General features: G+C 40.5%; 1 protein-coding gene across 1 annotated transcript in view; it reads right to left on the bottom strand.

The window, feature by feature from the left end:
- vps8 (VPS8 subunit of CORVET complex) overlaps positions 1–17,255 on the bottom strand; it is a 145,053-nt gene that overhangs the window by 57,431 nt on the left and 70,367 nt on the right. Inside the window, exons 33-36 of the mRNA XM_084389952.1 lie at positions 16,589–16,678; positions 11,450–11,496; positions 2,676–2,826; positions 38–127 (exon numbers count right to left, since the gene is read on the bottom strand). Coding sequence (XP_084246078.1) covers positions 38–127; positions 2,676–2,826; positions 11,450–11,496; positions 16,589–16,678 — 378 coding nt within the window. The remainder of the gene's footprint in view (positions 1–37; positions 128–2,675; positions 2,827–11,449; positions 11,497–16,588; positions 16,679–17,255) is intronic.

The raw sequence follows: 17,255 nt of genomic DNA, 5'->3' as shown, positions 1-17,255 counted from the left end.
ACTTGCTGCAGGCTTGTGTGGTGTGAGGAACTCAAACCTGTAGCAGCACTTCAAAAGCTCCCTGTACATCTCCCTTCCTCTCCAGCAGGAAGGCTGTGGCCTCATGCAGCTTGTGTTTCTCTGTGATCTGTGATTAGACAAGACAGAGATAAGACAGTCAATTGTGTTGCAGTCAAATTGTCAAGATTATCAAGACAAATGATCCACTCCGAGCCGCCCGCATGACGAACAGACTCAGATTGAGAAAGTGTGTTTAGGTGAGACTGTTTGTTACCGAAAAACCATTTCCACAATGCAACATTAAAAAACATTTTGGAACTAAAGGGGGTTATGCAGAAGGCAGAGAAACACAAAAACAGGAATCCATGAATACAGTTCAATCCATGAATACGAAAACAGGGCAGGTATGAGAGTGCACAGAGAAAAACGACAATACAGACTGACAGAAACACAGTAGCAAGCAGATGGGTCTAGATATGGAGACATATACAAAGAGCAGAGAAACAAGTATAAGGCGAGATGGCAGGATTTTAGAGATGCTTTATATGTATGTGCGTGTGCAAGCTGTCTGTTCAAATATTTAGCAGGTGCCACTCAGCCTCTGTAACAGTATTGATTCTCTCTTCTGCCTCTGTCTGTCTGTCTGTCTGTCTGTCTCAGCGCTTAAGCACGGCAGATATCTTCCCTCCCTCCATTATTCATTCATTCGTTCCTCCAGGCATCTTTCTGCCTGAGCCTGTCAGCTGGCACCCTAATTACATCAGATTGGCAAGCAACCTTTACACACTGTATCAGTGGTTTCATGTTGATTGATTAGATAGTGTGTGGTCTACTAATCCCAACCTGCCCTGCCAAACATGTAATTTGAGCTGTGAAATCAGTAATCATCTGTATTTCTGTGCAAAAACGGTCTTATTTACTAATCACTCGCAATCCAGTTTAAACAGTCGCTAAATGTGGTAAACTCACACTGAAGTCACTCTCAAATTTTTCTGCGTAAACATGCTTTCTTTTTATGCAAATTTGGCTCATTATAGATTGTGCCTTATTCACAAACTATCTGCCTGCTGGCAATTTAGCATCACACTACTTAAATTGCAAACTCTCACTCTTTTTGACTAAAGAACTTTATTGCATGGACAAAAATAGCTGAAATATTGCGCAAATGTCTTCTTTTGGTTAAAGAGATTTGAACTGACTTTCTGAGACTTGCAAAGAATAACCAGGATTTACATTCATTATAAAAATGATTTTGTAAAAAATTGTATTGATCATTGCAGTTGTTCATGTTATGACTGGACATATATTCAGATTCCTGCAGTAGTCAAACATATTTTGCACGATTTTAATGAGCCAATCCAGGAGTCTGGATCACAGGAGTGCAGTACAATCAGAGTAATGTATGCCAGATTTCAGTAGCCTGTTACATCCTCGATAGCCTGGTACTCAGAAGAAGTGTGCAAATTGTGTTCAGCATAGATTTGCTGGCCGCATTCGAGTCATTATTTGAATTCCTTTAGCGAATTGGGTTGTCTAAATAATCAAATAAATGGTCAGGAAGCACAATATGTCAGCGTCTGTATGCAAAATATACTTTTCAATATGTGCTGACAAAACTCAGAGTGAGCTTCTCTAAAACACAACATTTGTGAGTCCTCATATTAGCTGCGTTCAAAAAAATGTGCAAAGCTGCCCCTGGAGAGTACTGAAAAGTATTGATGGAAAAATACCACACCTATTTTATCCAATGAATGTGTGTGCTATGTATCGTTTGTGCTTATCAACTTGGTCTTTAGCTTATCAATAAGTTAAAATTCTGGGAATCAACTAAGTCTCACTTCACTTGAGGATTGCTAATTGTGTCTGGTGTCTGGTTATTAATAGAGTGCTGGCCATAAAGAGCATTTCAAATCTGTCACTATCTGTAGAACCATATGCTATTTACTGAATTTGTCTGATTTTAGTGGAGAATGTTACATTGGGGTGAAAGTACTTTTTGGTAGCAGAAAACATTAACGAATTACCCCAAATATATAATAAACAAGTAAAAGTGGTTTGGAAAATGGATGGATGAAAACATTCAAGGTAAAGGGGATTTGTAGAGCTTTGAGAATTATGGGCTTTTGAATTCTCTGGAAATCTGCAGCCTCTTCTCCAGAAAAGTTGGGACATTTTGTTAAATGCAATATAATCAAGAATCAGTGATTTGATCATTCTCTTTAACCATTATTTAACTGACAAAAGTACAAATAAAAGATTTCCAATGTTTTCACTGATTAACTAGATTGTATTTTGTGAATATTAATACATTTCAAGATTATAGAATATCCAAGTTAAACTGTTCTGAAATTCACAAAGCAAGATTGCAAATAATTGAGGTCTTTCGCCACCTACCGAACATAACAATGTGAAAAGATTTGTGTTACACCCATCAAAATCTAATTTGTTAATGTTTTCGAAATACAATCAAGTTGGTCAGTGAAAACATTGAAAAACATTTTTTTGTTTCTGTAATCACAGATTCTGCTTTTCTGTAAATGGGGTTGTACTTATGAAGCTGCTTTACATTTAGGATGCTGACTTAAAAGATAGCTGCATACATTAAGGCACTACTAGGCAGCTCACCAGTCATTGTAACAGTCCATTTTGTATGTATGAGATTGATGTATTTATACCTGGATGGCCTCCTCCAGTCTGTAGTCCTGAGATGTCTTAAGGAAGGCGATGACATGCTGAGGACTGAACTGACACAGTAGATCCACTAAGAGCTCGTGAAGATCTGAGCCCAATCTTAGAACAGTCTGAAGATTCAGACCCTCTCTGGAGCTGTTACAGAAAGAGAAAACCACATATTCACCTGAAAAGAACCAATATGAGGAAACCATCACAAAACACTATGAGAAAAAAAAGGGATTTTTAATTATCATATGTTGCAAAATGGTCATTTATTTGATTCAACAGACTACAGTTGTGAGCATACACAGCATATACAGTAAGAGCAGTCTACTCAAGGCAACGGCTCTCATAAAAACCTTCAACAGTCCTTCAAAGCCAACTTCTGGTTATTGGTGTTTAAGTCTAATGGCTTAAATGTGCCGAGAACAAGATCAACAGCCAGACCAAACCAAGGACAAACAGACCTTAAATAAGACTAGAGCATGAACATACCGACTACAGTATCCGCAATAGTTTTCTGATAGCAACAGTGTAATTACCTAACTAGAGAAAACTGAGAGAGAACTGAAGAATGAGAAAGATTTGCTGTTGTTGATTATGAAATAGAAAGTGTTGATTGTGCATTTAACATTTAAAATCTGCTCACGTTGTGAGCGATTCAGCGATTCTCTGACCCAGTTGCCTTGCCATTACAATTTGGCCCTTGTCTCAAATCTTTATTCCCGTCACATCCAACACATTGATTAGGAGAACTGATTGTTTTCTGACTATCTAATCTACCCAGACCTTAAAATGTGGCATTATTAGGAGATGATCAAAGATATTCGCATTGTTAAGAGAAAAGAAGCCCAAAAGTAAATCATGCGTCATTTGTGCATCTTCTTGCTCCCTCCCTCCCTCCCTCCATTTCTCCTTCTCTCCCAATCAAGTTATCATGTAGTGTGGGTTTTCTCAAAGCTCAATCATAGAAAAGCTCTCAAATCAAAGCCCAATCAGCCACCATCAGCTCCTGCTGTATGAGGCATGTGACAGAACACATCCTCATCACATGTGAGATGTACTGTTCTACTCTGGTATGGCCCTGTCTTAAAACTTAAAAAGGCATGTGAGAATGAAGGATGATGTTTTTGAAGTGTATGAAGCAGTAAAAATCACAAAGAACATAAAAATAACGGATTCTGAAAGTACACTGAATCATTACATGAAGTTTCTGGCAGGTGTTTTCTTATCAAAGTGACAGTAGATGCAGTTTGTCTTTTGTAAATAATAGAGCACTTATCTGTAGTATACATTAAATAGATAGTTCACGAAAAAATAATAGTAATAAATTCTGTAATTGTTCAATCATCCTCATGTTGTTCCAAATATGCACAACTTTCTTTGCTCTGAGGAACATAAGAGAAGTTATTTAAAAAAATGTTTGTGCCCATATAATACAAGTTAATGGGGTCCAAAACAACATTAGATCCCACTGACTTTCATTGTAAGTACAAAAAACACTAAGCAAATTTTTTCAAATGATCAAATTAAATTTTTGACCAAATTAATTTTTTTTTTGTAGTTGTTGCATGCCAACGCAAATTAATTGTACATGGCCAATAAAATATTTTTCTCCATGTATAATAATACATAAGCTAATGTTGGTGAATTGCCAATGAATAAAACTGACATGAAATATTAAATAATTTAATAACCAATTTAATAATAATAACCATTTTACAATGTCAATCATTTACATATTGCCCTATATTTAGCTTAACCATTTTTGAGAAGTCATATTTCTAAGGTTGTATGTTATAGATGCTTTCTTCAAAATACAATTGGTAAATTAAAGCTGCAAGCAGCATTTATCGGGGTTCAAGCAATTAAGGCCCTTAAAGGGATACTTCACCTCTGGGAAGATGAATGTGTATTTAAAATAGGTCATTTAAGTAGAATAAATGTGAAGAAATTTTTGAATTTGGAGCTTTCTAGACTGAGAAAAGCCAGAAAATTTATTTTTGGCTTATATGGATGAAAGACAACAACTCCCAGAATGCACTTGCTTCGCTGTCTTAGGAGGCCACGCCTACCGGTAAGAGTGCGCAGTTTAAAACAACAAAGCTAGCCTACGTGATGAGTTTGCGAGGGATTTAGAGATAGCCCAAAAACTGCGTTCTACAGTCGCCATTCATTCATCATGTTTACTGTGGCGAGCAGGACGAGGCTGACGGCCGCGGGAGAACAGCGCGAGGCCGGTGGCATGATTACGCGCCGGGTCTCCCATCTCTCACGGAGGAGCGGGAATTTTTCTTAGCAATGGTAAAACGCACATCAACCGATCACTTGTTTAGCGTTCATGTAAACACTACATTCAAATTCACCAATCGGAATGAATTCAGTTAGATTGAAACAAAAGGTGTGCATGTAAACAAGGAATAGCGACCGCAGAAAGCAAAAGCTGAATCCCGTTCATTTTGAACGATTTCGCCCGCCGGACAAGTCCGGGAAAAGGAGGATGGTTACTTACTCAGCTTTCTCCTACTATTCAGCTTTCTCCACAGAACAAGAGCCTGCTAGCTTAGCTTCCAAAGAAAGACGGCTGACACTGTGTACATTCTGTGAGTGAGATCCCACCCTGTATGGGCGGGCTGAAAACATGCGGAACAATGCCATCTACTGGCTGTAGTCTTTAGCCTCTGGCCAGAAAATCCTCTGATGACGCAAAATGACGATTTTTGCGTCATCGGAGGATTTTTTCCAGACAAAAAATACATAAATCTCTTGTCTCAGGGGGATATGAGGGTGGAAAGCATGGTAATTCTAAAATACTACAGGTTTTCTACTAATACAAAGCTTAATGCTAAATCCTGAAGTAACCCTTTAAGGCCTTTAAGCACAAAAGCATCAAAAGTTTTTAAATTTTTATTTAGCAAGCATGTAACCACTGACATAATAGATGGAAAAGACCATTTACAGCCAATACAGGCAATGTACCATAGGAAATGTATGGTTTTAAAGCTGTTTAACAGTTATAGCGCCACCTATCGTCTGATCTGCATGAAACTCGGCATGCTTCTTCACCATGTTATGAAGAGTTATGAGCGATTTTGCACGTCTCTAGGCCTTACGGTTTGGCCTGCACGATGCGGCACTTGAGTCTAGGTCAAACGGCCTAAGAGTTATGAGTAATTTTGTACTTTTGGTTGTTGTAGCGCCACCTATGGGCCAATCGAGGTCATACTCTGATAGGGCATGCTTCTTCACCATGTTATGACACATATGTGCATCAATTTTTGTGAAGTTCTGAGTTTTCCTTTAGGATTTATAGGCTGTTGAGTGTATTTTGTCACGCCCCTTTTCTAAATGACCCTGTTACAGCCAGCCAAATGCAAAAGTTCAACTTTTTTTCGATAACGTTTGATCTAGAGAGTCCAGAGAATTGTCCTAGACTGGTCTGGTTCCGATCGGGCGAAAAACCAGGGACTAGTTTGCAAAAGTAGGTTTTGGACAAAATGCGACATAGCAGAAAATGTTTCCTGCCTAAATTGAATTTGGAGATAGCCATTTTGTCCGCCTTGAGCCAGGGATCACAGTGGTGTAAGGTCTAGGTCAAACGGCCTAAGAGTTATGAGTGATTTTGTACTTTTGGTTGCTGTGGCGCCACCTATGGGCCAATCGAGGTCATACTCTGATAGGTTATCCCCAAATTGAGGCCTACCATCTGGCCAGGTTTCACGTCTCTAGGCCTTACGGTTTGGCCTGCACGATGCGTTTTACGAATCCTTACAATTACAATAGGGTTTCAGCATTTCATGCTTGAACCCCTAATAAGAATGGAAGCTTTTTGCCAGTTATAGCGCCACCTATGGTCCGATCTGCATGCTTCTTCACCATGTTATGACACATGTGCTCATAAATTTTGGTGAAGTTCTGAGTTTTCCTTTGGGATTTATAGGCTTTTTAGTGTATTTTGCCACACCCCTTTTCCAAATGACCCTGTTACAGCCATTAAAATGCAAAAGTTCAACTTTTTTTCGATAATTATTGATCTAGAGAGTCCAGAGAATTGTCCTAGACTGGTCTGGTTCCGATCGGGCGAAAAACCAGGGACTAATTCGCAAAAGTAGGTTTTGGACAAAATGCGACATAGCAGAAAATGTTTCCTGCCTAAATCGAATTTTGGAGATAGCCAGGGATCACAGTGGTGTAAGGCACTTGAGTCTAGGTCAAACGGCCTAAGAGTTATGATTAATTTTGTACTTTTGGTTGCTGTAGCGCCACCTATGGGCCAATCGAGGTCATACTCTGATAGGTTATCCCCAAATTGAGGCCTACCATCTGGCCAGGTTTCACGTCTCTAGGCCTTACGGTTTGGCCTGCACGATGCGTTTTACGAATCCTTACAATTACAATAGGGTTTCAGCATTTCATGCTTGAACCTCTAATTATTTGTTTTATCTCAATTTAATTTTGCCTTGCCAAGTGGAAGTAAAACTTAAGTAAAAAATGGCACAGCTTATGCCGTTCTCCTGGTACTGTTACACTACAAGTTTCTGTAGTGTGTCCTTACCATTCATGTGACTGATTTCAGAGTGCCTACATCAGGAAAGGAGGTCTTTATTTATTCAAACTACCCTGAATGAACTCAGCTCTGTTGTCCAAGATGAGACTCTGTGACAAATTGAGATGGGAGGTTTCTAAGGACGGGAAGATCGTGAGGAGAAACATGCTTTGAGGCCTGGCCTGAGAGGAGACAGTAAACTCAGATTTTTTAATCACAGATGAGTTTTGCCCCCGAGGTGCCATATGTCCTTTAAAGGTCATTGTGGGTCAGCTACAGCAAAAACAGAGTTGTAGTTCTGAGGGTCTGCCGTGATGCAGAAATGAGCAAGCATTGATTTGTGGCTGTGTCTGAAACTAAAGCAGCTGTAAATTGGAGCAAATGTGAATGTGTAACAATACAAATCTAGATTTATACATTTTCAGCAATAACATGCAAAACACAACTGGTGCTGTTAGGGTGTTAAGGTTAATATTAGATGCAATTGAGGCTGGTGTTCATGGTGTTCTGGGTGATTGCTAGCAGTGCTTCCCACACATAGACCTGGACGGGCCAAATACAAATACTAATACAAATACTAATTTATATATTTATATATACACACACACACACACACACACACACACACACACACACATACATACATATATAAATATATATATATACATATATATATATATATATATTTATGGGGTGAAAAAGGGCTCAGTCAATCCCAATTGTTTTTTTCTTTCTTTGGAGTGAATTACTCCAACTCTGAGTGAGCTCTCTGCTCCTCACCACAGGGCTTCTCTGGTGCTGCGAGCAAATCACTCCGCCCAGGTAGCAGTGCTTCGCTTCTGAGAATATAGTTCCCAGTATGTATACGGTTAGAAGATGGCTGTGTCCCACGTGACCTTGTTATTTTTACGCGCTGTGACTCACTATACAAATCACAATATGTAAATAGGAAAATGTTGGCGTTATTTTGTCACTTATTGGGAGCAGTATGCTAGCTGGAGCCGTTTACCTCCAGTCTTTGTGCTAAATTTGGCTAGCACTGGGTGAGTTAAGGCACGCACAGAGATGAAAAGGGTATGTATGGACTTATCTAACTCTAGGGGATACAGTGAATAAGCTAAAGTCCCAAAAAGTTGGCGTGTTCCTTTAAGGTGGACTGTGATGCTACTTTATTCTGGAAACAAACTTTTTTACATTATTTTCCTGTTATCTCTGTAAAGCTGCTTTGAAACGATCTGCATTGTAAAAAGCGCTATACAAATAAATGTGACATGACTTGACTTAGATGCGATTAATTGATTTGACAGCACTAGTACCAATAAAGTAAATGGTGTTAATTTTGATTTCATGATGACTTTAAGAGGACCAAGTGATTGTAGAAGTCTGGCATTTGTCACCAGAGAGAAGTCTGTTGTTTCACCGGAAGATTGAGTTACGAAAACAAATAAATTGAAATAAACTAAAAAATCTATAAAGAAATTGAAAAAAAATAAAATAAATTAAACATGCTTGGATGAATCCTTCACAATAAGATCAATAACATGCATTTTAAAAATATAAAGGGTGAATTTTTATTTCATGCTGACTTAAACCATCTTCCAGTATCATACTCGGTAGGGATGAACTGTTACAATTGGTCATTGTTTTCATGTTATAACCTGTTATAATCTATAAACATAAAAATAACACGTTCTTAAAAAAAAAAAAAAAAACATTCAATTGCTTACAATGCTACAAATAAATGTAGGCATCGTACAGTTTAAAAAAAAAATTATATTCAGCAAAATATACATATAAAAATATGGGACATGAGCATGTATAATTAACTCTCTAATATTGGTCCATGTACAGTATGGGATAGGTCTATGGGATTTTCCTACACATTTTATCGTCCACCAGGTGAAAATTACAAGTCTGATGACTGAAATTATCTCTTCAAATTAAAACGTATTAATCCGATTTTTCCACCTTTCATCCAATCAGAAAATCTCACAGCAGAATACATACCACCATTATCTGCCTGTAAATGACAGTTCAGCAGTGAAAGGATTCTGTACTGTCAGTTTGTCCTCCACTCTGTTTTTTAACTACAGGCTGTCAACAGCAGCATGTACAAAACTCACTACAGATAACAATCTTAATCCTCGAGTCCTGTTTGTCACAGGCAGAAGAAGAATGACACAAGCTAAAATGTGGGAGCCGAGCGTAACGGACTCCAGGACAATAAAAAAAAGTATGAAATACTAGGTCAAGATAAATGGATGTGTGGCAGAGGTCATTTGAGAAAAGAGATGAAGGAACGATGTTTGAGACAGAGACAGATGATGACAGAGATGGCTGTTCATTTTTACAGAGACTTCAGCTAAAAGAACTGCAGCTGTTCACCAATAAATGCATTTACTTGTGCAACAGTGTAGTCGGATAATAGGCAGTCCAGATTTATTAATCAAATTTTTTGACACTGCAAGGCCTTATGTACAGATCCTATATTTTGAATCGTTATTGCAGGGCACATGCAGTATATTTGACATCCCTACTGCCGTGCAAAGGCAAAAGACCGTAACTTCGTTTTCGGTCGAAAATTAGTTATTTATATTTTTGGCATTATACATTCAATTCCGTTGTTTTTTCGAGAAAATAATGAGTTGTCTTAACAGTAACTTCCAAAAGCCCATGAGAAACCAAGGCAGAACACCGTAACATCAGTTACCGCTCTTTGGCTTTGTTTTGGAACGCTCAAATTGAGTTACGGTACTCTGCCTTTGTTTAGCCGCGCGTCAATATGAAGTTACTGTGCCGGTGTTCTATCAAATAATGCTACCTACCAGATTGTACGGTTATCTGCCTTTGTTTTACTGTACATTAAAATTAAAATTACGATGTAGCCTGTGTACTTTGTACAGCTGCCACCAGTCCCTCTAACTTCTGATGTCCTCAGAGCTTTGTCCTAAACAAACGCGGTCAGAACATTTAGTATGGTCAAAACCCGCTCCATCGATAAATGTGCGATAACGATCGCAAAGGATTATGCAGAGTTGACAGAAAAATGTTACACATGCCATAGCAGATGAATACAACCAAGAACTAAAGCCCCGCCTCACCCAGTTCGGGTACCGGACCTGGTTGAAACACTCATGCATCTAGCTGACAGAGTGCCAAAACTTCGCCGGCGCCTTCAGCCCCGCTCTAAACACGGTCGAGCCAATGCTGGACTAATATATCTATGGAGGTATTTTGTCATGTCAAATGTATTAATAATGCCATCAGGCACAGGATAGCACAGGATAGCAATAAGTAGATGGCTATAAATAATTGTCAATCATACAAAATAAATGCCATGATCACTAGATTTTATACAAGTGTGTTACTATAATGATTTTGTTAATGGTGATCAGCAACCAAAGTGATAATGTGGAAGTTACTGCCTTTTGCCTTGGCATGACTTCTCACTTTTTGTTGACAATACAAAGGCAGAGTACAGTAACTTTAAAATAGTGGTCAAAGGTCAAGTTTGACCTCAAGATTTTTTTATGTACATAATTTTCATTACTAAAACATCTATTTGCCAGATTTCCAGTGTCCTACCTATAATTAATTTGGCGAGACAACTAAAAAATTTTCTCAGTTCCACACTCTAGCGAATTAAGGTCTTTTGCCTTTGTAGGGCAGCCTAGTGCTCTGAAAATTTGTGGAAAGTGGTATTTTCAATAAGTATGTTTAAAGGAGCTGTATGTAAGAAATGTATTTCAATTAATCATAAAATGGCCCTGATATGTCACTAGACATTAAGAAATCATGTTCATTTCAAATACTTATATCACTGACAACAGTAGTCCGGCCAGGATATTGTCATTTAAAAAGTGAAGTTGCAGCCCTCAACTGATGTTGATGTTGTCATGTTGTGATTTGGCCTGATGCCCCACCCTCCACCTATCTACCAATCACGAAGTCAGTAGTGTTTCGGCATCCGGGTTGCCAGCTCTGCTCTAGTTACCACAGCTGCAGCTACAAACGTTCGTGCTGGATCCTGCAGCCTATCTGGCAACCTCGAGTCAGGGGGGAGGGGGAGGGGATACACTGCTCTACAGTAATTTGAAAGTGATTGCAGTACCAGTTTTGGCCACAAGCTCACATACGGCTCCTTTAAATGCATCACAGAGAGCAGGTATGTAAAAATTAAACAAAACTGCTGAAGAGAGACAGTGTTGGGGAGGGTACTGCTAATATTACCTGGGGTCCAGGAGGCACTTCAGAAACTGGAACACCAAATAGCCATCCTGCAGACACAGAGAGCTCAACATCAAAATATAATTCACTTTCAAACAGATTGCAGTCATGTAGAAGTACAACCCTGGGATATTTGATCAATATTCTGCCAATATTGGATATTTGCTTCAAATACTACACAAGAGGGGTTAATAGAGTATAGCCAGATGAAGCCAGATATGTGTCTAACAGATGAAATGTTTGAAATGAGATATCATGTACATCAGACATTTTATGCACTACAAGAATCCAGAATGTGACCTTTGCTATTTTAGCCTTCAAGACAGTGCGTCTTTGTTCCAGACACTGTTGTTGTGCAGGCACTTGTAAGACTCTAGTTACAGTGGGCACTTGTAAGATTAGTTAGTTGCATAAACCAGGGCAGACCTAGTCTGATCAACTTGCAGTTAGCCAATAGGTATCTACTAGAGGTCGACTGATTGATCAGTTTTGCAGATTAATCAGCACCAAATAACCGATTGCTGGAACAATCGGTTATCGGCAAGTCTATACCGATTGTTTTTTTGGGTTGCGTCCGTTGCTGGAGTGGCTGAGAAGGGTTGGTTGTCATAATACAGTGCGAGAGCGTCCTCTAGAGGCGAAATAAAAACTCTCATGGAGTTTGTTTTGACACGGGACTCATGAGTGCATCACCACATGACCGACGCGCTGTGAGGAATTAAAGATTTATTTTTTAAGAGGGTTTATCTTAATCTTTTAATTTATATTAAGCAATAACCCCATAAAAATATTCATTTTAATATTTATTTTATTAATAAAATAAACACCAGCAACAAAAAATATAACATTCCCTTTTGCTAGCTTACGCTATGGGAAAACTCCTTTTCGAGAATATTGAAGCCAAATCTTTAAAAAGCAGTGCAGCTGCACAGCATACACAGATGAGCGGCGAGCGCGGTCATTGGCTGTGCTTCGGCAACTGCACGAACCTATAGGGAGGCGGCTCAGACGCGCGAAACAATCAGGTCGCTTCGCGCCCTGGCGCGTCAGAGCCCGCCAGAATGGCCGTGGCTTATGGCTATATAAGCACCCATTCTTTGCCAAGGACCTCAGATTTTATCTCCTTCAGCGGATCAAGCAGCTGCATCGCAGATCTGAGGACGCAGGCTTCCTGTCGCTGCCTTCAGCCTGCTGTTCTGCTGTGCCATCCAGCGCGCCATATCCTTTAAACGCAAGTGTGTTCGCCGCTGCGTCACACTTTTTCTAAAAGAGAAATTTCCAGGTGTTGTTTCAAATGCCTCGCTCTAATGGCGCTTTTCCACTACACAGTACCAGCTCGGCTCGGCTCGACTCGACTCGTGGCTCTGTTTGGTGAGTGCCAAAAGTGGCTCTGTTTGGTTTTCCACTGTGTAAAAGTTGTACCTGTACCTGCTTCCAGGTACTTTTTTTCGTACCACCTCCGGCGAGGTTCTAAGCGGGCTGAGGCGAGCTGAGGCGATACTAAAATGTGACGTGAAAACACGGCAGACTGCTGATTGGTCAGAGAGAATCGTCACTATTCACTGCATCATCATTGCACGCGCCAGATGGAGTATCCTGAATAAAAAACAGCAAAAACAAAAACAAAAACAGCATACACTCGATTTCCTCCTTTGCCCTGTGTGTGTGTGGGTAGCGGGTGTGTCTCGCGCGTCTCGCGTAAAAGATTAAGTCACGGCAGTTTCCTGCGGCGTCGCTATGACGTCCAGGTACTATTGTGGAGGTACTATCTGCAATGGAAAACGGAGCGAAAAGCGAGCCGAGCCGAGCTGAGTCGAGGCGAGTCGAGCTGGTACTGGTAATGGAAAAGCGCCATAAATGCGCCTCGTGCAGAGGCCCTCTCGTCGGTGGAGACCATCACATCCTCTGCGCTTCCTGTCTGGGCCGTGACCACGCAGAAGCTGCGCTTGCCAAGGGCGGCTGCCCTGAGTGCAACGTAATGGATCTCACCACCCTGCGGGCACGACTGGCTGTTTTCGCCGACGACGACCCCGTGCTTCCCGCTCTCTCTCTCCCTTTGCTCGAGCCGCGCAAAAAGAAGCGCCGTTCACAAAGGATGCCAGAGCGGCAGGAGACGAGCGAGCACACGCCGGCCCAGTTCCCACGTGCCTCGCTCTCTCCTGAGGAAACCCCCGTTGGTCCTGTTCACGTGCGCCCCCGTTTCGTGCGTCATGCAGAGTCCTCTCGAGCTCTCTGCATGACCCAGACGGACACTATGAGTGAGTTTCACGACGCTCGCTGAAACTGTGCCACTCACATCGGCGAAAGGAAGAGTGTTTGAGTCCCGCCGAGGCCGGACCAACCTCCATTTCTCACACATTTCCTAGTCGCCTCTCAGTTTGGGCAGCTGGAAAAATTTCAATATTGCAGCTAACAAATGCCGTTTTTACAGGCGACACAAAACATGCCGCTCTCTTCTCTGTTTGCGCTAACTGTCTTACGTCATTCCCCCTGTGGCTCAGTGGTTGAATCTAAGGTTTTTGCGACAGAGCATCATCAGTACTCCAGCTAGGACTACTGCACATGCATCCTCTTCAGCGCTGGCTAAAATCCTGTGTACCAGCTCACACGTGGCGATCTGGCCACTTACTAATCAGAGCGAGCCACGGCTGCATCAAAGACCTGACTCCCTGGAAAGCGGCCACCTGGTATCAGTCTGGCGTGAGTATGGGTGTGGTTTCAAAGAGAAAAGTGATCTTGACAGACGCCTCCAACCTACAGTAGGTTGGGGGGCCCTTTACGAGGGCAGGCCCATCTCTGACCTATGGTCAAGCCCAGAGAAGTGCCTACATACAGTGAGGAAAATAAGTATTTGAACACCCTGCTATTTTGCAAGATACAGCTGCAAATAAGTATTTGAACACCTGATAAAATCAATGTTAATATTTGGTACAGTAGCCTTTGTTTGCAATTACAGAGGTCAAACGTTTCCTGTAGTTTTTCACCAGGTTTGCACACACTGCAGGAGGGATTTTGGCCCACTCCTCTACACAGATCTTCTCTAGATCAGTCAGGTTTCTGGGCTGTCGCTGAGAAACACGGAGTTTGAGCTCCCTCCAAAGATTCTCTATTGGGTTTAGGTCTGGAGACTGGCTAGGCCACGCCAGAACCTTGATATGCTTCTTACAGAGCCACTCCTTGGTTATCCTGGCTGTGTGCTTCGGGTCATTGTCATGTTGGAAGACCCAGCCTCGACCCATCTTCAATGCTCTAACTGAGGGAAGGAGGTTGTTCCCCAAAATCTCGCAATACATGGCCCCGGTCATCCTCTCCTTAATACAGTGCAGTCGCCCTGTCCCATGTGCAGAAAAACACCCCCAAAGCATGATGCTACCACCCCCATGCTTCACAGTAGGGATGGTGTTCTTGGGATGGTACTCATCATTCTTCTTCCTCCAAACACGTTTAGTGGAATTATGACCAAAAAGTTCTATTTTGGTCTCATCTGACCACATGACTTTCTCTCATGACTCCTCTGGATCATCCAAATGGTCATTGGCAAACTTAAGACGGGCCTTGACATGTGCTGGTTTAAGCAGGGGAACCTTCCGTGCCATGCATGATTTCAAACCATGACGTCTTAGTGTATTACCAACAGTAACCTTGGAAACGGTGGTCCCAGCTCTTTTCAGGTCATTGACCAGCTCCTCCCGTGTAGTTCTGGGCTGATTTCTCACCTTTCTTAGGATCATTGAGACCCCACGAGGTGAGATCTTGCATGGAGCCCCAGTCCGAGGGAGATTGACAGTCATGTTTAGCTTCTTCCATTTTCTAATGATTGCTTTCAAGCGGAAAGCTGTTGAACCAATCAAATGAAAAATATATGTATACACAAATCAACGGATGGCGGGCGGGTGCGGTTTTGAAAATTGGTCAAAAACGTTGGTGCGGCTGGATGATGATTTTTGTGATGCGGTTGCGGATGAAATAATAGCCCATCCGCGCATCTCTAGTAGAGGGGAAAGAAACTTTCAGACATAACACAGAACAAGTGGCAGGTCTATTAGTTTGCATTTACTTAATTCACATCTATTTTGACATTCAGTATCAGATTGTTTTGTACCTTTATGCTAACGCTATGACTATATCACCATCAATCATTGCAGTTTTGGATTCAATCACACAATTAAATACATTTATAAATCCAGAAACTTTGCAGTGTAGTGAGCAGCATGGAAAACAAAACTTTTATTCAAATTATATGGTTATATAGAAAAGCGAGCAAAGAGTGCTCCCTTTATAATCATTGAAGCTATCAATTCAGCGCCTGCTTACGGAGATCTACACTCCAGCAAAAAATAATAATAAAAAAAGTTATAAAATGGTTAACCCTGAGCATGTCATGGGTCTGGCCTATGAGAGTAAAAATCTGCTCAGTTCGACCATTATATTATTCTTGTCCTCATCATTTTCATCACTTTATAAAATGCTCCATACTTTAATGAACTACAAATCATTTAAACAGTATTAATGTTCTCACACCAGTCTTTGACTGTGAAAAAAACCCTTAAAACTTGTTATTTTCCCCTCATTCCCCTTGTATCTTCTTATCGGCACATATGTTTGCACAAGCAGGCTTTTCAATTAGCACCTTCCTGACAGTGTGCGAAAGATAACGCAAACCCAATTACACACAGCACTGCAGATAGAGCCTAATCCATTTACTGACACACACACGTGGGCCTCAGGGGGGCCTCTTCCCTCTCACAGACATTCACTGACACTATCTTAAGATGAGTGAATAGGAGAAGAGACAATGCACAAACACATTAACACACACCAAAGGGGAATCAAACACACAATACAACACTGACAGGCTCCTTCAGAAGTGCTTTTCTTAACAGTCCAGCCTGTCGAAAGACAAATTGTGTGTGTGCGCAACAGAGTGCATTAAATTGAAGTCTCTCTGTATTTTTCAGTGAAGGTAATAATTGTTCTGATGTCATGTAACTGAATGTAATGTAGAATGCCATCAGAAAACAGTATAGGGAGGATTTGAACCTTCATTTCAACGTGTCTGGAACATGTGCTAATGGGATAGCAGAGCTTTTTAACACTCCCATGAAGCCAACGTCAAGTCATAAAGTTAACAATGTTGCATACCTCCAGAGATGTGATGATAGACTGCACCTCATCTGCAAAGTGCACTGCCACCAGCTCAGCTGTCTTAGCCGAGTTTAAGCTGACCAAATCCTACAACAGAAAAACAATGAGAAGAACTGATGAGATAAAAAAAAATCAGGTTTCACCAACGTATCAGGTTTCAAATACATGCATTTTTTATAAACTCTTTTTTTATTACAAATGTCATTGGCATAATAATTTCTTATTTGTATTTTTGTTGTTGCTTTAACCCTGCAAAGCCTGACATATGAAATAATTGTCCAAAATCTTTTTTATTTTTTGAAAAGGAACAGTTTATTGAACATTTAGACAAAATACAAATAAAAAGTAAAATAAAAAAAGTTTGTATGTTTGTTTTTGTTGAGTTTTGATACACCCAAATTTTAAGGCTCATATAGTATGATATAGCAGAATATGGAGCTCATACTCGAAAAAAAAAAAGATTTGGGTTTTTTTATGCCCAAACTGAGCAAAAATATGCAATTTGGTGCAGTTGCTAATATTTATATGGCCAAAAAGTAAGATGAAATTCTGCTAGCTTGAAATGTAAATCAATGAGATCTTTCTAACAGTGAAGCAGAATACTTACATAAAATGCATTTAAATATCAGCTGTCACTCCATCTCTTCATAATGTGTGTTAGAAA

The sequence above is a fragment of the Rutilus rutilus genome (genome assembly GCF_951802725.1).
Source record: "Rutilus rutilus genome assembly, chromosome: 2".
Lineage (NCBI taxonomy): Eukaryota > Metazoa > Chordata > Actinopteri > Cypriniformes > Leuciscidae > Rutilus > Rutilus rutilus.
The sequence above is the reverse complement of the archived record's forward strand: the minus strand, read 5'-3'. Positions and strand labels throughout refer to the sequence as shown.